Source organism: Phyllobates terribilis, unplaced genomic scaffold, assembly GCF_046119375.1.
Source record: "Phyllobates terribilis strain yellow unplaced genomic scaffold, ASM4611937v1 Scaffold_1__5_contigs__length_1240528914, whole genome shotgun sequence".
NCBI lineage: Eukaryota > Metazoa > Chordata > Amphibia > Anura > Dendrobatidae > Phyllobates > Phyllobates terribilis.
In genome coordinates, this window is record NW_027362761.1 from 983680335 (window position 1) to 983702356 (window position 22022).

A 22022-nucleotide genomic window follows, 5' to 3' on the forward strand; every position below is an offset into this window, starting at 1 on the left:
TCTCGTGGCGGTGACCCGGTCCGTGCCCAGGGAGTCAAACTAGACGGCAGTCTATTAGTAGTAAATAGTTGATGACTACGCCACCCATTGAGTGCAGCCGGGAAGCTGCTGCTGCAGGGCAGACCGCTGAGGCCGGTGGTAGGATTGTGCAGCGTGATAGTATAACCCCCAACGGGAGGGGTATGGCCTCAGGGCAGCCGACGTGGATGATGGGGGTAGCAGGAACCACTCAGAGACGGTACGGTGTAGTTCAGGGTCTTTACTGGTAACAACGACAGACCCTCCCGGAGTACTTGCTAGCAAACGGGGCCTGGTCAGTCTTTGAGCAGATGGGATCTCCCCTGGCCAGGCGTAGTTGTAGGCCTCCCAAACTGACTGTACTCTTCTGGCTACCTTGCTAGAAGCTGATGTAAGTAGCCCACGTCCCTGAGTGTACCGTGTGGTGCTCACCCGTATGGCCGGTGACTCGGGGCCTTCTAGTGGCTTCCGCTCCACGATGGCAGTGCTGGTCCCACGCGTGTGACCGTGCCTTCGGGCTTCTGGGCCAGAGGACCTGAAATCCCCTGCCCGACGGATTCTGCTGCTGGGTAGGAGTTAGTCCCCACAGCCTCGGACTCCGGGTCCGGTAAAGAATCTTCTTAGTCAGGGCGAGCTCTGTAGCTGCCAGCCCCTGACTCCTTGTAACTCTGCTGTTTCCTATGCTGCTTCTCTTCTCCACTCTCCTTGTCTGACTCACCCTGCCTCAGCCCCGGGTTTATACAGGGGAAGTTCTTCCCCTCCCAAGACTGGGCAGGAGGTGTGGCATGCACAGGATCCCTGACCAAAGGACCTCCCACCTGCTCTCAGACATAATATCTCTATCACTGTGGCAACCAGACCCCTGGGGTGTCACAATTCCTCCCTGAAATGTCTAAATACATTAACATCTAATTGTTATCCGTTGGGGGTGTGTATTTACACTGTCACTGTCCAATCAGTTCTGACGGTATTAGATTGTGTATGGACACACCTTCAACTTGTAACACCCATTGGAAGTGTATTCATAAATTTCCAGGAGGAGTAACAGAGGAATGGAAGAGTGCAAAATTCTAAGAAAAGAAGTGCCATTGTTGCTATATTACGGCGAATATTAAAACACACGTTAGGAGAGGTGAGAGGTTCTCTTTAAAGGGGTGGTCCAAAATTCAAATTAGCTTTCATCCTAAATGTTTATCTATTTAATGCCATAATCTAATCTATTTTCTAATACACTTTAATGAAAAATTCCCTATCCTTCCTTGCCTTCCCTGCCCGGACTGCTTCTCTTTTTTTCTCACAACTTCCTTCTTGATGACACTTTGTTTGAGAATGCCAGTGCATGTTGGGATACTGATACAAAGCATCATCAAGGGGCAGGGGCTGTGGTCACTGTGGCAGCCCCTATCCCCTAAAGGAAACGAAGCATCATCGTTCACATTCGTTTCAGGGGCTGAGCTAGTCCCTGCTAAGTCACTGTGTGATGTGCACAATGACAGTGCGCTCTTTCACTGGCAACAGAAGGAGAATACCAGCATGCAATGACAAGTGTCGCCCATGCAAGAAATGTCACGTGTGTGGGTGGCGCTGGTTTCAGCAAGCTAGGTATTTGTCTTACAATGCGCACTGACAGTGCGTTCTGTTGCTGGTTTGTTACTACTGATCTGCACTAGGAATAGAGCGCACTGTCATTGTGCACATCATACAGTGACAGAGCAGGAATTAGCCCAGCCGCTGAAAGGAAGGTCACCAATAATGCTTTGTTTCAGGAAGAGGGCAGGGGCTGCAGCAGTGATGCCCCCTGATGATGCTTTGCTTTAGTATCCCAGCATGCACTGAGAAGTTGTAAAAAAAAAAAAAAGCAGTTACCGTTACGGCATTAAATAGATAGGCATTTAGGAAGAAAATGAATTTGTATTTCGGATCACACCTTTAACTTTCCCATATTACATAATGGAATCAATGCAGGTTTGCTTGCTTTCTGATAAAATTGCAGTGTCCAGGATAAGCTGACACACTGGGTAAGAGTTTTTATGAAATCATATCCACGTTGCTAGAACTGTTAAAATCAGATTTACTATACAAAAATATGCAACAAAGAAAAAAATGCAGCATTTACGCTCTGTGGGAACATGGTTTTAGGCAGCTAAGCTCACCGGTGTGTGCCGCAATGTAAGACAAGGTCCATACATAGACAATCCCCTCCATTCTCTGCTGCTATACAACAGCATTATTTTCATTTGTCAAATACAGAAAAGTGACAAATGCTAGCACAACAGAATATCAGTAAGCATGCACAGATATTAACTTTCTACTACGAGTGAAATATACAATTCACACACTGCTACTGTCAGGGGAAAATATCATCTAATCCCAATTATCAGTATCTCCCATCTTTGCTAAATGACAACTCCATATATAACCTACGTTCCACGATAATATTTCAATGTCCATCACAAGATGATAATGTCTCATTCAGAATACTGAGGATTGGTCGCTTCATCAATATTTTAATATTAAGTGGACACAGTTCTGGGGAGAGCGATGTATATTTGTCACTACATTTCACATAAGAGCACATGTACATCAGAAATGACCACGTCAGCCGACTAGAGAGATATTTAGGTGGAAACTCTGCTTTGGAGACAAGGGCAGGATTGTAATATAATATACGTCACACCTGACAGTGGAGACATAAGAGCGTTGTCAAGGACTGATCTATTAATGACCTATCTGCAGAATAGGGTATCAATGTGAAATTGGTTGGGGTCCAACTCCCAGCACCCCTGTCGATTAGCTGAAATCTGAAATTTACTCCGGCAGCAGACGGAACTAAGATTTATGGGGTGAAACACATCAGCCCAGTACATCACTTAGTTTTGTTCGCTTACCAATTTTCAGCTGATCGATGGGGGTGCTGGGTGTAGGACCCCCACTGATTTTATACATGTAACCTATATTCAGTCCTGGACAACCCCTTTAAAGTGGATCTGTCACCAATTTTCATAATACAAACTGTGCACATAATAAAACAGATGTCTTAAATCTGATGAGGTTTGTGTACTTACCTTGGAATTTCATGTCAGAATGACTGTATAATGTGTATTTGATGAGTACTAAAATGCTCATGTTAACATCTAGAAGGAAATCTTTCAAAAAGAACTATACAGCCATTCTGACATGGATTACCAAAGTAAGTATATCAACTTCATCAGGTCTAAGATCTATTTAGTAAAATATGTGTTTTGAATTGTGACATATGGGGACGGATCCCTTTTAAACTCCCTATTGCTTTCCTCTGAATGTGATATATGCTTTCATAAATCAGTTTTTAGCCTGTTAGTGATGTCATCCAATGGGATAGTAACATCATCAGTAGCTGTGACATCATTCTCTAAATAATATAAAGTTTTTGTGCACACCCAAGAATTACACTTATTTCTCTTTCCTTTTGAGACAGTACACACATAGAGAAATCACAACAGGCACGGATACAGTTATATATACTGTAATGCAGCGGCTTGCTGCATTATGAAAATGTCCAGGGGGTGTGTTCTGGCAGACCACGTACCTCCCCTTCAGTTGACTGATCACATGACTGTGACATCATCACAGGTCCTGTGCGCACAGAAGGATATATACATCCTGGTGGTTTTGAAACAGGGTGGAAGGCAAGAGGCCTGGTCCCTGTGTCTGGGACACCATTAGCCTGGAGAAGCAAGAGGCCTGATCCCTGTGTCTGGGACACCATTAGCCTGGAGAAGCAAGAGGCCTGATCCCTGTGTCTGGGACACCATTAGCCTGGAGAAGCAAGAGGCCTGATCCCTGTGTCTGGGACACCATTAGCCTTGGAAAGCACATGGCCTGGTCCGAGTGTCTGGGACACCATTAGCCCTGGAAGGCACGAGGCCTGGAGGCCACACCTGGTGAGCCTTAAGCCACAGTCTTGGCAGAACAGAGCTGATGGAAGCCGCTGGACCCGGCAAAGGTAAAAACGCTGCTTGATATGGACATTGATGTTGTACCTTGCTGAAGGCTATATCTGGAGCCAAGCGGGCATAGCTGCCACTGAAAAGGCTCTAGGATATTACATATGTGACATGCCTGCGAGCTACTGAGATGGACTATGTTACAGGCAGTTTATGATGTTTAATAAACTGCTGGACTGTAGATTACCGGAAAACGTTGCATGTGTGCTTTAATTGACGCGGTGAAGTGAGTGCCCCTCAACATGATGAATAGCGCTACCTTACAATACTCAGTACTGGGAGAAAATCTGCAAAGAAACCCTCTCTGTGCTAGAACTCCTCGCTAGTAGTACAGATGGCGCCTGTTTACCAGCCCTAAGCCTCCATTTTAATTCACATGCAGTATATAAATAAACTTGTCTTAGCTGAGGTGGCATCCTATCATTCCACAGCACAGACTGTAATACTGTCAGCTTGGCGTGTTCCCTATCTATCACACATGTACTAGGTGGGGCAGCATGCGGTGTCTTCAGGGACGTGATTAAGACATGAAAATGTCGGCATTACCTGAGTGTGTGATGGAGGTAATCCTTTCCTCCCATATACTCCAATGAGTGCATCTTTCTGAAGGGTAATATTAAACTTTAGGAATTGTGGTTGATCAATGGAAAGTTGTGATCTCCAAAATACTCCAGGAGGAATCTCTTGAACCGCTCTCCGACCAACGTCTAGCTCTCCGGTGTCAATTGTATTGTTTTCCTGTCCAAGGCCACCAGATTTCCCTAAAAGAAAGAAAGATTTCTCATTATGGACACTTGCCACTTGCCAGATTTAGCACAAGGGACGTTTGGTCTTATATCTGAGTACAATATGGTACAACCTGCTGCTGGCACTTTTATGGAAAGAGATATAGTCAGTATTTCATTGCAGAACGCAAGACTTAAAGTAAAAGGTCACCTCCAGAAATGCCATTGACCAGCAAATATAGTAGGAATCTGATGAAAATAGCAAAAAACCCAAGAAAAAAAAATAAAATGAACAAATACCCTGTAGTAAATAAATAGTAATAGTGCATGTAAATAACAAAGGGTACTTAGTCACTGTAACACTATTTTGATTAAAAAAGCATAAAGGCCATCCCACTGCGACATGGTGTACCCAGTCGGGATGGTCGTATATCGAGTATTAAAACCTCATCTTGTGTCAGCTGACCTCAATATAGATGGGGCAGAGCAGGACCCAGGCCCAGCTGTTCAGCTGAAATGCCTAGCTCGAAAAAGGGAGCTACACCCCCGTGTCTGTGAAATGACCACAGTGTGAACGTGCTCCTACACATTGCACATATACCAACTTGTGCTCCAGCTCATATCTTTGGTTTTGCTGTAGTTTCTTGTGCTCTGTACAAACATCGGCGTGTCCCCCTTTTTAAGTTAGTCATTTCATCCATATAAGGAAAACAGAAAAAAATATACAGAGGTCCACACCCTCTATGGGCTGAGTAAGTTTTGTATGGGAAGAGGAGAATAAGCCTTTGCCATGTGGCATTATAACTCAAATGACCTGATCCTCCTCTCCCCACATCCTCTGTTAGGTGGAAGTCAGGAGGCCCTCACTGATATTAGATGGTCAGTGGGTTTATCTGCGTGGGAGTGGAACATTTCAGGTGTCCCTTCCTCCCCCTGATCACTCCCTTTAAAGGGAACCTGTCCCCTGGAAAATTAAGTCCAATCTGCAGGCCCCATGTTATACAGCAGGAGGTGCTGAGCAGATTGATATTCAGTTTTGCAAAAAAATATCCAGTATAACCCGTGTTTTCATGATTTAATCTTCTGTGGTTTCTGGTATTTTGTGCTCAGTGGGCGGTCCTATAAGTAACTGAAAGCTATATCTGTATGCACTCTTATACAAAGAAAGCTGTCAGTCACTGATAGGACCACCTGCTGGACCCAAAATCCCAGAAACTGCAAAAGATTAAATGATGAAAACACAGGTTATACTGAACCTTGATTCTTTTCTCACAAAACTATATATCAATCTACTTATCTTCTCTTGCTCTATATCATGCTGGCTGCAGATTGGACGGCACTTTTATGGTGACAGGTTCCCTTTAAGGCTGCGGGACTAAACTATAATGCAATGTGTCTTTCATGAATTATTAAGCAAATCAATTACTTAGCAAATCATAGCATATTGTAGGAAAAACTATGCCACCTTATGTTCATCTCTGCATAGGTTACTCACACTGTTTTATAGAACAGCTTTTCCCTTTAAAGGGAATTTGTCACCACATTTGACCTATCTAAACTATTAATATGGGCATACAGGTTATAGACTGCTGAGGAGAGTGATCCCTGTATGTCTCATATCATATGCCTTGTTGTGGATAAATCTTCTGTTATCACTTTATATGGATGACCTCTTCCAGGCTCTGGGGAGGACGCTGTCTAGAAAATAACTCAGCCTCCAGAACTTAGTTTACATGAAGGGGAAGTTACCAGTGTGATGTGTAATGGCCACTCTCTGCTCTCCTGATCTCACTGCAGAGCTGTGTGTGATTATACCTGACACATCTGCAGGTTCCTATCACTGCAGAGCAGTGTGTGATTATACCTGACACATCTGCAAGTTCCTCTCAGTGCAGAGCTGTGTGTGATTATACCTGACACATCTGCAGGCTCCTCTCACTGCAGACCTATGTGTGATTATACCGGACACATCTGTAGGCTCCTCTCACTGCAGAGCTGTGTGTGATTATACCTGACACATCTGCAGGCTCCTCTCACTGCAGACCTACAGTACAGACCAAAAGTTTGGACACACCTTCTCATTTAAAGATTTTTATGTATTTTCATGACTATGAAAATTGTACATTCACACTGAAGGCATCAAAACTATGAATTAACACATGTGGAATTATATACTTAACAAAAAAGTGTGAAACAACTGAATATATGTCTTATATTCTAGGTTCTTCAAAGTAGCCACCTTTAGCTTTGATGACTGCTTTCCACACTCTTGGCATTCTCTTGATGAGCTTCAAGAGGTAGTCACCGGAAATGGTTTTCACTTCACAGGTGTGCCCTGTCAGGTTTAATAAGTGGGATTTCTTGCCTTATAAATGGGGTTGGGACCATCAGTTGTGTTGTGCAGAAGTCTGGTGGATACACAGCTGATAGTCCTACTGAATAGACTGTTAGAATTTGTATTATGGCAAGAAAAAAGCAGCTAAGTAAAGAAAAACGAGTGGCCATCATTACTTTAAGAAATGAAGGTTAGTCAGTCCGAAAAATTGGGAAACTTTGAAAGTGTCCCCAAGTGCAGTTGCAAAAACCATCAAACGCTACAAAGAAACTGGCTCACATGAGGACCGCCCCAGGAAAGGAAGACCAAGAGTCACCTCTGCTTCTGAGGATAAGTTTATCTGAGTCACCAGCCTCAGAAATCGCAGGTTAACAGCAGCTCAGATTAGAGACCAGGTCAATGCCACACAGAGTTCTAGCAGCAGACACATCTCTACAACAAATGTTAAGAGGAGACTTGGTGCAGCAGGCCTTCATGGTAAAATAGCTGCTAGGAAACCACTGCTAAGGACAGGCAACAAGCAGAAGAGACTTGTTTGGGCTAAAAGAACACAAGGAATGAACATTAGACCAGTGGAAATCTGTGCTTTGGTCTGATGAGTCCAAATTTGAGATCTTTGGTTCCAACCACCGTGTCTTTGTGCGACGCAGAAAAGGTGAACGGATGGACTCTACATGCCTGGTTCCCACCGTGAAGCATGGAGGAAGAGGTGTGATGGTGTGGGGGTGCTTTGCTGGTGACACTGTTGGGGATTTATTCAAAACTGAAGGTATACTGAACCAGCATGGTTACCACAGCATCTTGCAGCGGCATGCTATTCCATCCGGTTTGCATTTAGTTGGACCATCATTTATTTTTCAACAGGACAATGACCCCAAACACACCTCCAGGCTGTGTAAGGGCTATTTGACCAAGAAGGAGAGTGATGGGGTGCTACGCCAGATGACCTGGCCTCCACAGTCACCAGACCTGAACCCAATCGAGATGGTTTGGGGTGAGCTGGACTGCAGAGTGAAGGCAAAAGGGCCAACAAGTGCTAAGCATCTCTGGGAACTCCTTCAAATTATTGGAAGACCATTTCCGGTGACTACCTCTTGAAGCTCATCAAGAGAATTCCAAGAGTGTGCAAAGCAGTCATCAAAGCAAAAGGTGGCTACTTTGAAGAACCTAGAATATAAGACATATTTTCAGTTGTTTCACACTTTTTTGTTAAGTATATAATTCCACATGTGTTAATTTATAGATGCCTTCCGTGTGAATGTACAAATTTCAGAGTCATGAAAATACAGAAAAATCTTTAAATGAGAAGGTGTGTCCAAACTTTTGGTCTGTACTGTATGTGTGATTATACCGGACAAATCTGCAGGCTCGTCTCACTGAAGCGCTGTCTGTGATTATACCTGACACATCTGCAGGTTCCTCTCACTGCAGAGCTGTGTGTGATTATACCTGATACATCTGCAGGTTCCTCTCACTGCAGAGCTGTGTGTGATTATACCTGATACATCTGCAGGCTCCTCTCACTGAAGCGCTGTCTGTGATTATACCTGACACATCTGCAGGTTCCTCTCACTGCAGAGAGGTGTGTGATTATACCTGACACATCTGCAGGTTCCTCTCACTGCAGAGCTGTGTGTGATTATACCTGATACATCTGCAGGTTCCTCTCACTGCAGAGCTGTGTGTGATTATACCTGACACATCTGCAGGCTCCTCTCACTGAAGCGCTGTCTGTGATTATACCTGACACATCTGCAGGTTCCTCTCACTGCAGAGCTTTGTGTGATTATACTTGATACATCTGCAGGTTCCTCTCACTGCAGAGCTCTGTGTGATTATACCTGATACATCTGCAGGTTCCTCTCACTGCAGAGCTGTGTGTGATTATACCTGATACATCTGCAGTCTCCTCTCACTGCAGAGCTGTTTGTGATTATACCTGACACATCTGCAGGCTCCTCTCACTGCAGAGAGGTGTGTGATTATACCTGACACATCTGCAGGTTCCTCTCACTGCAGAGATATGTGTGATTATACCTGACACATCTTCAGGCTCCTCTCACTGCAGATCTGTGTGTGATTATACCAGACACATCTGCAGGTTCCTCTCACTGCAGAGCTGTGTGTGATTATACCTGACACATCTGCAGGCTCCTCTCACTGCAGAGCTGTGTGTGATTATACCTGACACTTCTGCAGGTTCCTCTCACTGCAGAGCTGTGTGTGATTATACCTGACACATCTGCTGACTCCTCTCACTGCAGAGCTGTGTGTGATTATACCTGACACATCTGCTGACTCCTCTCACTGCAGAGCTGTGTGTGATTATACCTGACACTGCTGCAGGTTCCTCTCACTGCAGAGCTGTGTGTGATTATACCTGACACATCTGCTGACTCCTCTCACTGCAGAGCTGTGTGTGATTATACCTGACACATCTGCTGACTCCTCTCACTGCAGAGCTCTGTGTGATTATACCTGACATATCTTCATCCTCCAGCTCACAGGCAGACAGGGTTGCAATATTGTTGCAATACAGCAGAGCTCAGAGAGAAGCAAAAAATGTGTTTGCAAGAAGACAAATTTCATTTCTCCTGTTCTGTGTTAGTTACTTGTCTCACACTGGTAACTCCACTTCATGTACAATAATCCCTGGAGGCAGAGTTATCTTCTAAGCAGCGTCCTCCCCAGAGCCTGGAAGAGGTCATTTATATAAAGTGATAACAGATGATTTATCAGCAAGGCATCTGATATGAGACATACAGGTATCACTCTCCTCAGCAGTCTATAATCTGCATGCCCATATTAATAGTTTAGAGAGGTTAAATGTGGTGACAGATTCCTTGAATAGTCAGATCATTGTGTGTAAAAAGAAGCGTAGATTAATTCCGCTGTGCGCATTAGAAGCCGTATCTCACAGATTGTGGAAAGTTCATTGAATTGTGATATTATACACCGAGCTTAAGGATCATCATATTGAAAGAAAACAATTAATAAATTGATAGAACCATGGTGGTCTCTTCATGTGGACATAAAAAACTAATAATTTAATATTTTCTACTGTCGCGAGAAAATCTAGAATAACCATTTAATGATCCTAGAAAATAAAATCAAAAGCAAGTGATATGAAAGTTTTTTTTTACTATCTTTATTTTGATGAAAAAACACTTAATAGGGCACCAGGATCTAAATATGTTAAACAATGAAAATAAACTATTACTTTTCTGTTGGTTAGTATCTGGTATAGTGCACGTAAACCATGGACCATACTATGTGCTCTATGTAAGAACTCTTCTGTCTAGCTCTACTTATCATTTGTATTTTCCAAGTATACATAAGAGTCTGATCACATACTTAAAGCTTTATTGAATTTGACGCCTGGAGTCAGAAAGGACTATAATTCTAAAAGAGGGGTAGACATATCATACATGCAACAGGTAAAGGGACCCTAAAAATAAAAGGGCCCAGTGCTACCCTTAAATCAACCTCATGAGTCACTGAGCTATTGAACGTCAAAGCTTACAAATTCCATGTGCTCTACCAAGACATATTTGAGGGCAAAGGGCCCATATAACACTTTTACCCAAGGACTCGTTGCTGTCTATGTTTTCTTATGACATATATGATGGCAACTGTGCAACTATAAACTTCTGACAGGCCACATTGACAATTCAATTTTTACATACGCTTCCTCCATACAAAAAGGGTAACCTAAAGCCTAATGTTGAAAGGCTGGCATTGACTATAGGAAGGCTATAATATCTGCTACACTGGTATCTATTGAGTATCCTAGGGCATTGCTTTAAAGCAGGGGTCTCTAAACTGTGGTTCGGGAGCCAAATGTGTCTCACAGACGTATAATGTGTGACTCGCAGCTGTGTGCCAGCTTGGTGCATTAGCACCAGGTTTAGCAAGCAGTTACAGGGAATCTGTCAGTAGGATCGTCCCTACTAAGCCATCTATATGGACATGCAGGTCATAAAAAGTTGAATAAAATGATACCTTGATATCTGCTATCCGATGTCTTGTTCCAGAGAAATCCACATTTTTCTTAATATGTAAAAGAGCTGTTAAGATCTATGGGCCAGACACTGATCTAGGAGAACCTGCCTCCATGGATTATTTTAAATGAAAGGGAAAGTTACCAGTGTGAGACATGTAATGACTGACAGTCTGCTCTCCCATTCTACATGTCTCACACTGGTAACTAGGGCTGTGGAGTCGGTAAGCCAAACTACCGACTCCAACTCCTCAATTTCCCTGACTTCCGACTCCACAGCACTGCCTGACTACTGAGCATATACATAAAGTGCAGCATAGGTTCAACTCAACTAAAAGCCAAGATCCTTAGATGAGGAACAGAACAAACATTTAGAGGACATTTTATAACCTTCCCAATTTCTTATCAAAACATTTACCGCACATCCTGCATTGAATTACTGTATCAATTTATTATATATTTCAGTAGTCAGAGTTGGTCCATTTTATACTGACTCCACCAAAATGGACACCGACTCCACGACTCCACAGCCCTGCTGGTAACTCCCTCTTTCGTTTAAAATAATCCCTGGAGGCAGAGTCTCGGGGAGATCAGTGTCCGCCCCATAGATCTTAAAAGCTCTCTTACATATTCGGAAACATGTGGATTACTCTGGAATAAAACATCGGATGGCAGATATCAAGTAATGAACTGATTCAACTTTCTATGACCTACATGGCCATACAGATGGCTCAGGAGTGTTCATCCTACTGGCAGATTGCCTTTAAAAGAAGGTTTCCTGATTGTGACTTTTCAGAGTAGTTCTGTGCCAAATATCAGACATGGATGAACATATACTGGCCTTGAGGATGGAGCAATAAATTGAGTTTTGTAAGCTGGAGATAGGATATCCGGCAGCTGAGACGGTTGAAGATGGATGTGATAATGTGGTGGGAGTGCTCTGCGAGAATACCGATTGGGGTTAAGGTGGGAACCCCTGGTGTAACTAATGCCTCCTTTAGCTGTCATTATCTCAGTAATGGTAGTTCTGGCCTGGGTGACACTACTGTGACGGAGAATGAGCAGGATGTCACAATTCGGGGAAAAGGGTGACTCTGGATGTGGTTCGCAATCCTCTCTCAGAACTGAATGTGGCTCTCAAGGTAAGAAAGGTTGGGGACCTCTGCATTAGAAGATGCAGAGTTAGAAGTGGCATCAGGACTCCAGTGCCTGAGAGGCCACCCCCAAGATGTGGAATTTTCTCATGAAGCCCAGGCATTTCCACTCTGTAATTAATGTACATTCGTCTATATTACTCTTAGTGGAATATAAAATTCTACTTAGAATTCAGGTGTCATACTGTGGGGTATGCCACATAACGGTCTGCTGATTTAATTCAATGCTTGTAATAGCAGATTGTGAGCAGAGAGTTCATGTCTGCGGCTATCATCACTTGTTCAAACACTGACACATATGCCACATTTATGCAGAATAATTTGGCCAGGTACATCCACTGCTAATGTGCAGAGGAAACCATTAAGGAAAGTCGCTCGCTTTGGAGGAGAGCAGACTACAAAATGTGTCTCTATAATCAGTAAGTCACCAGCAAGGTGAAATATATATAGCCAATCAATAGCGTGCCATCACCCCGTGACATAACCTTGGATGTAACACGAGTGCTACGGAATGATTTCAGGTAACATATTACATGTTTGTGTGCAAATAACCACACGACATAGCTTCACACGGCTGAGATACTGTCGTACGCAGCAACCTGCATGAAACTGGAGACCTGGTAAAAGGAAATGAATCGATATTCTTTTAAGTGATACAATATTATATCAACTTTGCAGAGGGCGATACAAGCGGGTTAACCCTTTGTATGCAAAAGACAGGAAACAAATTATGAAACTTTAGTTCAGATACAGTGCCATCTTCATAGTACATAGCACTTGCTTTTTGGGGGAGAATTGGTTCTCCTTAAAGAGACCAGCTGGGTATGGAGTCTTATTGCTCTATGGGAGAAAAGTATGGAAAGTAGCTCTTTCCCAAAATGAAAGAAACTATATTGCAAGTACCACCTAGGACAGGTAGCTATCCGATATGTCAATATGGAACCCTTTAAAGAGCCTTGAAGCAAGGGATAAATGCTAAGCCAGAAAGTCATCTATACACAGCCTATTTCAGGGGGGGGGGTTGCCCATCATCAATGAAGAACTCATTAAACCAGAAATATGCTCTTTACTGATGAGAGGTAAGCACCCTAAAACTTCTGTAGTTTACTTTCAGGCTTTGTATTCATCTCTGATTATGTTGTAAAATTTCTTAAAAGGCGTTTCCGTTACTGGTCCACCCCTTTTCAATGTATCCAAAGTGCTGATTAAAACAAAAAAGGAATACACTTACTTCCTGGATCAGTGTCCTTCCTCCTCTGTGCCATGTGTCCCCCTGTAATCTTGTGACATTGTTTGCAGCCCATCAGCAGTTGATGATAGGCTGCAGTGTTCAGGTCACAAACAGTGTCACAAAATTGCTGGGGGCACAGGGTTAAGAGCTGTGGAGCAGCACTGACTCAGTAGGTAAGTGTATCTTTTTTATCTTAATCAGAACATAGAGTACATTGAAAAGGGATTAGTAGTGGACAACCACTTTCAAGGATCATCCAGTAGTGGACAACCCCTTTCAAGGATCATTCAGTAGTGGACAAACCCTTTCAAGGATCAAACAGTAACTGTAGGGTAAATATTTCTCCAAAGTGGTACTTGAAAAAAAGTCTCTTTTCTATAGTGAGCTAATTTGCATATATTTGCTCCTTGGTATGGATGCTTACAGTATTGACCTAAATTACGTCAATGGAAAGTTCTAGTAAAACAGTAGATAGGAAAATACCTAAACCCTTCAGAGAGAATCTCATCTCCTATGTCTTATCATTATATTTAAAGAGAATTTGTCAGCAGGATTTCACACCCAAACTATTTGTATGCTCATGTAGCTCTTTCAAAGACAAGTTCAGCAATCCCTTTACATGGCCAGTCCGATCCTCTGTTACTGATAAATCAGTGAATGAATTGATATGCAAATGAGGCTGTAGATCTGAAGCCTCTGTCACTCCAGCTCTATTCGCTGCCCAGCACCACCTCCTCCTGCTTGACTGACTGCCTCTATGCTATGTGACTTCAGGCAAAGGAACTGCTAGTCAAGCAGGAGGAGGCGACGCTGGGTGGGGAATAGAGCTGGAGTGACCGGGGCTTCAGATCTACAATAGCACTTGCATATCAATTCAAACACTGATTTCTCAGTTACAGAGGAATGGACTGGCCATGGGTAAGTATTGCTGACCTTGTCTTTGAAGGAGCTACATTCACATATAAATAGTTTGGGGTGTAAAATCCTGTGGACAGATCTAAGTGTCCTCCCCTGTAAGTGAGATAAAGTAGTCCTTTCGTCTCTATTTGTGATGGCACTTCGTACTTTGTCATTGTCCTGGATGAAGACCATGGACAGCCAGAAATATAGAAGGCACAGATTTAATTGGTGATAGTTGGATCCTATCGCACTGAGGACAGGAAGGATCTGGCATTTAAGCAACCCGGCTCTAACAATGCCTAAAGTTCTGAACTCAGTAGGTGCACACTAACAATGAGAAAGACGGAAATAAACACTGCTAGAATAGGGAGAGAGGCAGAACAGATATATAAGGATATAAAAATAAGTAGCACATGACCTAAATACTGGAGATATGTTTAGATATTGTAAATTAGAGAGAATTCTAAGTAGACTTAGATATTGGGGAGGTGAGTGAGTATACATTGGATCCGAGGATGTTTATTTGTTATGAACGTAGCAGTAGTCATTATAGTAATATACTGGATTTGTTTCACAACTCATTGTAATTGTAACCTTTCCATCTTGTGATATACTACTTTTATTTTACAGTGTTACTTTGCGGATTTCCATGGTATACTAAAGCTGTCTATGAACCCTGCTAAAAATAACAGCATTAATTACAGGGTTAATGGGCTATTCTAGAAAACAAATGTAATACTGGGTTGCAGTAAAAAGGATTTCATGGGAAAATTCAATAAAAAGCAAACAATTACTTATAAATAAGTGGCTGCAGTTTCTTACCATTATCACCGGCGGGCACATAGACAGTATGTGTTGGCACCACTTCTGAATTTGCTTTTCCGTTCTCAAAAGTGTCATTTTCAGTCTGCTGTAGCTGCCAGTTGAGGCCAAACAGATGCATGGCTGAAAGAGAGAAAAACACAGAATAAGAGATAAAGAGTGAGATGAGCTCAGCTGATGTAACACAAAGCTGTACACGGTAGACACAGGACTGATCATCTCCGGCGCACAGACAGCAATGCACCTCCAGTTTTACGGTATCCATTCCCCAGTGTGCACCATCCTTCATTCTGATAGAGAACACTTCTCGGAATCTCATATCTCTTTGATTTCTGCAATCTCTACAAGAAGTTAATGCAATGTTTCCTGTGTTTAGCTTTGAGAAACTCTTCACATTCACTACATCACTGGGACCCTGTGAGCTGAACACCCAGTGAAAACTGCATTCATTGATCTCTATGGCAAACAGAGTGCACACGAAAACTTCACAGGAAAGGTTTGGCAAGAATAGTGTATGGATGGAGGTATTCCTCCATACAGCAATCCATTTCCCATAGATATTAGCAACGAGGACATGTTTGGATTCAGTTGATTTTAGCCACCCTTAGGCCATGTTCACACGTCAGTATGTTACATCAGTATTTGTAAATCAGGAGTGGGTGAAAAATACGGAAGTGGTGACGTGTTTCTATTACACTTTTCCTCTGACTGTTCCACTCCTGATTTTGGCTTACAAATACTGATGTAAAATACTGACCAGATACTGATGTGTGAACGTGGCCTTAGTCATACAATTTATGCCTAAATTTATGATTAGGTGACATCTTAAGACAGACCAAAATATAAGGTTTTTACACTCTCCCTGTGAAAACCAACATGAACTCATGGATATGAGGACTATAAGGAGAGCAAATATTACATTTTGCATCTTAAATTACCTACAGATGAAATTTAATAATTGTGGCCCCGTTACAAATTTTGTCTTTGGGCCTCTAATCCTCAAATTAAATGCATGGTGATAAGATTTTTATCTCTATCTCAGCTTTTAAAAAATGGCTAAATTCAGAAATGGTTGATTCCACACTCCCGTGATTATCTTGAATATAGAAAATACAACAATTAAATTACATGGTATTACAGAACAATAGGTCATAGTGTCAACAATTTCTAGTATCCTATAGAAAAGCAGATTTAAATAACCTACCCAATTACTGGGAAGAGAGGACAAGGATTAGGAAGGTGAAGTGTCCCAGTGCTGGGATTCCTATGGTAAGAGCGCATGATGTGAGTCAGCGGAACGAAGTACTGGGCTGATGTGAGGTAGGTCTAGAGGGCCTGTCAACATAACTTATGTGCCAATAGTAAGGGAGAATGCTGCGTAACCCGCGGTATCCATCATGTGCTCTTCCCATAGGAATCCCAGCACTGGGACACTTCACCTTCCTAATCCTTGTCCTCTCTTCCCAGTAATTGGGTAGGTTATTTAAATCTGCTTTGTTCTGTAATACCATGTAATTTAATTGTTGTATTTTCTACTTGTTCATTTCTTTCATGTGTAGTACACTGATGAAGGTCTTGCCGACCGAAACATCTATTACTGTGGACTGCAAATAAAATATCAAATTTTACCATTTGGTGTGCTGAGGTTATCTTCATATGCTGATGGAGATGAGCGGCAGTCATACATGTGTTCAGATAGGTCTCTCACTAAATACACAGGAGCACTTGGATGAACAAGTGCTACTGTGTGAGTTAGTGACCGGCAAGATGGTTGCTGGCCAAGCAATCCGCTGAACCATCTTTCCGCCAGCAGCCAACTAATGTGTATGTGTCTTAACATATTGATGACCTACCATAGGTCATCAATATCATACCAGTGGGGGTCCGACACTCGGCACCTCCATCAATCAGCTGACATCTGCTGTGGAAGTGGATGGAACAATGCAAGTGTGTAAACTGTTAAGTGGCCATTCCAGCGTACTTCAGCTCCATCTCCCATTCACTTCCATAGGAGTTGAGTTGCAGTACCTGTGTGTGACCCCTAAACATGGTGCGGAGCTGTCTTGTGACAGCTATGTACATTGTTTTGGTCAGGCCACTGCAGATACAGCTAATCAGTGGAGGTGCCGAGTGTTGGATCCCCAACAATGTAATATTGTTGACCTTTAAGGTAAGTCAGGGAAACTCTATGCAACCTTTTGCTTTGCTTTTTGCACCTATATACAAACTTTAAAACCAAATAACTGAATATGTGCAAATTATACATGACATTTATTTTATTAGATCTCAAATTCTTAATTCATTTTTTACCCTGAGATGTAACACAGTTGCCTTTCCTCCAATGGCCTTATAGAAATGTATGTGATAACTTTGAGCAGGGATATTAAACACCCAGAGGGCCCCACAAAGTCCTCCATACACAATAATGGGCCCCACATAGTCCTCCATACACAATAATGGGCCCCACATAATAATGGGCCTCACATAGTCCTCCATACAGAATAATGGGCCCCACATAGTCCTCCATACAGAATAATGGGCCCCACATAGTCCTCCATACAGAATAATGGGCCCACATAGTCCTCCATACACAATAATGGGCCACACATAATCCTCCTTACGGAATAATGGGCCCCACATAGTCCTCCATACAGAATAATAACCTCACATAATCCTCCATACAGAATAGTGGGCCCCACATAGTCCTCCATACAGAATAATGGGCCCCACATAGTCCTCTATACAGAATAATGGACCCCACATAATCCTCCTTACAGAATAATGGGTCCCACATAGTCCTCCATACAGAATAATGGGCCCCACATAGTCATCCATACAGAATAATGGGTCCCACATAGTCCTCCATACAGAATAATGGCCCCACATAGTCATGCATACAGAATAATGGGCCCCACATAATGCTCCTTACAGAATAATGGGCCCCACATAGTCCTCCATACAGAGTAATGGGTCCCACATAGTCCCCCATACAGAATAATGGGCCTCACATAGTCCTCCATACAGAATAATGGCCCCACATAGTCCTCCATACAGAAAAATGGGCCCCACATAGTCCTCCATACAGTATAATGGGCCCCACATAGTCCTCCATACAGAATAATGGGCCCCACATAGTCCTGCATACAGTATAATGGGCCCCACATAGTCCTCCATACAGTATAATGGGCCCCACATAGTCCTCCATACAGAATAATGGGCCTCACAAAGTCCTCCATACAGAATAATGGCCCCACATAGTCCTCTATACAGAATAATAACCCAACATAGTCCTCCATACAGTATAATGGGCCCCACATAATTCTCCTTACAGAATAATGGGCCCCACATAGTCCTCCATACAGTATAATGGGCCTCACATAGTCCTCCATACAGAATAATGGGCCCCACATAGTCCTCCATACAGAATAATGGCCCCACATAGTCCTGAATACAGAATAATAACCCAACATAGTCCTCCATACACTATAATGGGCCCCACATAATCCTCCTTACAGAATAATGGGCCCCACATAGTCCTCCATACAGTACTATGGGCCCACATAGTCCTCCATACAGAATAATGGGCCCCACATAGTCCTCCATACAGTATAATGGGCCCCACATAATCCTCCTTACAGAATAATGGGCCCCACATAGTCCTCCATACAGTATAATGGGCCCCACATAGTCCTCCATACAGTATAATGGGCCCCACATAGTCCTCCATACAGTATAATGGGCCCCACATAATCCTCCTTACAGAATAATGGCCACACATAGTCCTCCATACAGAATAATAACCCAACATAGTCCTCCTTACAGTATAATGGGCCCCACATAGGAGTGGTGGTTCTGATGTCGAGGGCCAAATAAAACCACCCTGCGGGCCAGATTTGTAACTTAGGGTATTAGACTCTCGGGCACTGTTAATTACTTGAATAAAGCATAAATTCAGAATTTTGTAACCATGTTCTGCACTAAGATCTAGCAGGAGGGATACATATGGCAAGAGGCCTCAGCGAAAATACAATATTGATATTACAAATCTGTATATGTCTCATAACAAATAAATGATATTTGTACATTCACTAAATACTTAAATTAAAACCCGGAGTGTATGATTACTGAGCAAACAGACATAACGGCAGAAGTTACAGGGACGTAATATCACTCCTCCAAATGGAGGCCATCTCACATCTGCCTGCACATGATTCCAGTGGTTGAATTCTATCTGAACGTAGTTCTGCTTTTACTGTGCTCAATTTCAGTTTTACATTTCTCCCATATCATATCGACTGCTTGCTTTATTGAAGCAATTTCTGCTGAGCTGGCCTGAGCCTGCTTTTTATTTGCTGGCAAGTACTTAGTATAAGTGAGGGATTGCGATTTTGGAAAGAATACCTTGGAAAGTTGGAGTAAGGAACAGAGCTATGTTCAATCACTGGCTCAACAACTAGGAAGCTAAAATCACATATATTTTCATGTTGTTTATACGTTGAATTGTTTCCCAGCAGAAGTCTTAATGTTTGGAAGACATCATCAAGTGTCACATATAAAATAGATGTAAGTGAAAACTGAAATGTTACATTTGCCAGAAAGTAACTTGTACGTTTCACTTTCCCATACATAAAGCTGTCCAACTTGGACAAGACATCCTCATCATCCCCAGACCACAGTCATATATTACAAGTCTCAAAGGTTTGGTTTACTGGCAAAGAACCCAACAAATTTGCTATGAAATGAAAGAGGACTCTGCCCCCAAAAATGAAGGTTACCTAACCTCTGACTTATTTGTTCAGTAAACTTTAGGATGCTTCAGATCAGGAAAGCCTATGGCTGATTCTTATGACAAAACCACCTACACTAACTACATCTGAAGGTGTTGACCTATGCTAGAAATGTCTTTTGTCCAAGTTTTGCCCATCTCATTTATTTCAATACGGCAAAAGTCTGTATAGACTTTGAAGTGGAAATCGTCTTCATAATGTAACGTCTGCATCTGAAGTCCACTCACATCCACCCTCCTTGTCTTGTTATCTACAACGAAAGCATATGTTGTGCTGCTTTGTTGTCCTATAAAACATCCTGAAAGATGGAACAGTTCAATAAATCTAACCTATTTCAATGAGTCTAAACCACTTAATAATGCAAGCAAATACCGCAATGCTTAATACATAAAGTGCAGTACACAATATTACAATACATAAAATATCAAAGTCATTTTTATGTTTACTTTTCTTCTTTTTTTTGTATTGGTTACAATTCTTATGTGTCAGCGTCTAAAAGAGGAGCTGATCATCGAATAGATTACATTGGAGCATGTCCGCTTTGTCCCGTCGGTGCGCCTTTCCACTATCAGACGCCATTGCTTCATTCATGTGGGCGGCTGTGTGTCTGTGTGTGGGGTAGCATGCTCGTTGCCCAGCTAATGCAGTCTGCCATTTCTAAATCCAAGGAGTGGCCTCTTCAACTGGGCAGAGCGCTGCCAAACCGCCCAAGCCTCCTTAGTGATTCCCTATACAGGGGATTATTTCCTCTCTATCCATTTACTTAATATTTGTTATAAACTTATTTGTATTACGTCCTCCTGACCAAAGAACTGTCAAATGACCTATGATGTGATGAGTTTGCGGCTAATCGGGACACACGTCGTCTTATTAAAATCACTGTATGACCTTGTCCCCGGGCACTTATTGCAATATTATCTCTGCTCCTTGTGTCATTTATATTGGGTGGACCCCTTATATTCTCACCTGGCTTTTGAAGCTACTTCTCTACTCTTTAGCCTCTTGGATCCTATTAATCCTGAACTGTTTGAAATATTTTTCTGACAACCTGAAGTCCTGGACTTCACCTAGGCTATTCCCATGATTATGTCTCCGGTCTCTGATTGTGTCCTGCTTCTCATTTAACTGGCTAACTGGCCAATCCACCCTCCACTTAGTTGACCAGACAGAATTTACTCCGTGGACACAATCCAGGGTACTCTGCAACAAACGTCAGATTCCTATATAGAGGTAAAAAGGGTGAAAACCAGAGTGCTCTTAGACCAGCTAAGCAGAATGTTGTGTGTCAAGTCGGAATAGAGACACCTTGCAAGGTTCATAACAATAAGAAAATGTTATCATGGGAATTTATGTCTTTAATAATAGGAGTCATCTAAATATAACTTGCAGACATCAATGGATTAAGTGTGATCCAAGTCAATGGGCATTAAAGCTCATAGTCCTCTCCAATCACTGTAGTCGTGGTAGACTTAGTTTGGACAAGCATATATCACTTTTTAGCAATTTAGCAAGTTTTATAACTGTGGCGCCCCTGAGGGTTCAGTCCCCACAGAGGTACTGCACCTCACCCAAAGGTGTGGCATCTTCTTCTCTCAGGTAAGGATGGAGTACTGCCCGGGACCCCAACACCTGCACTCAACACTACACTACTCCAGGCTCGCTGGAAGGGCAATATGCACTTCTTTTGCTGCCCTGTCCCTGGCTGGAGTGGGGGGGACCAAAAGTGAGGGGGAACCAGTAGTGGGTGTGGGTGGAGGACACAGACAAGGGGAGCACTTGTATAGGAGGTGTATATAAAGGGGAGCCATCTTAGAGTAGCAAGTCAGTCAGAGGAGAGTCAGAGGAGGAGAAGTGAGAGGAGCAGGGGCTCTGCAGGAGCTCTGCTCGGGAGGCAGGCTCGGCCTGTCATGCCCAAGGTTGAAAGAGGAGTGGGAGCAAGGGAGGAAGGCTCCAGTAACAAAAGGGATCCCAGGGGGTATGGTGAGTGCAGGACGGCACCCGTACGCCCGAATCTGCCAGGCGTCAGAGGGATCAGGCCGCAAGAAGGGAACCGGTCCCTGGACT

At 42.9% G+C, this 22022-nt stretch overlaps 1 protein-coding gene across 17 annotated transcripts in view; it reads right to left on the bottom strand.

Moving 5' to 3' along the window:
- The window catches only part of TENM3 (teneurin transmembrane protein 3), a 1704102-nt gene that overhangs the window by 259708 nt on the left and 1422372 nt on the right, over positions 1–22022 (bottom strand). For all 17 annotated transcript variants that reach the window (XM_073643373.1, XM_073643362.1, XM_073643479.1 and 14 more), the window contains 2 exons: positions 15172–15294; positions 4551–4765 (listed from right to left, as the gene is read on the bottom strand). In XM_073643373.1, the coding sequence (XP_073499474.1) occupies positions 4551–4765; positions 15172–15294 (338 nt within the window). The remainder of the gene's footprint in view (positions 1–4550; positions 4766–15171; positions 15295–22022) is intronic.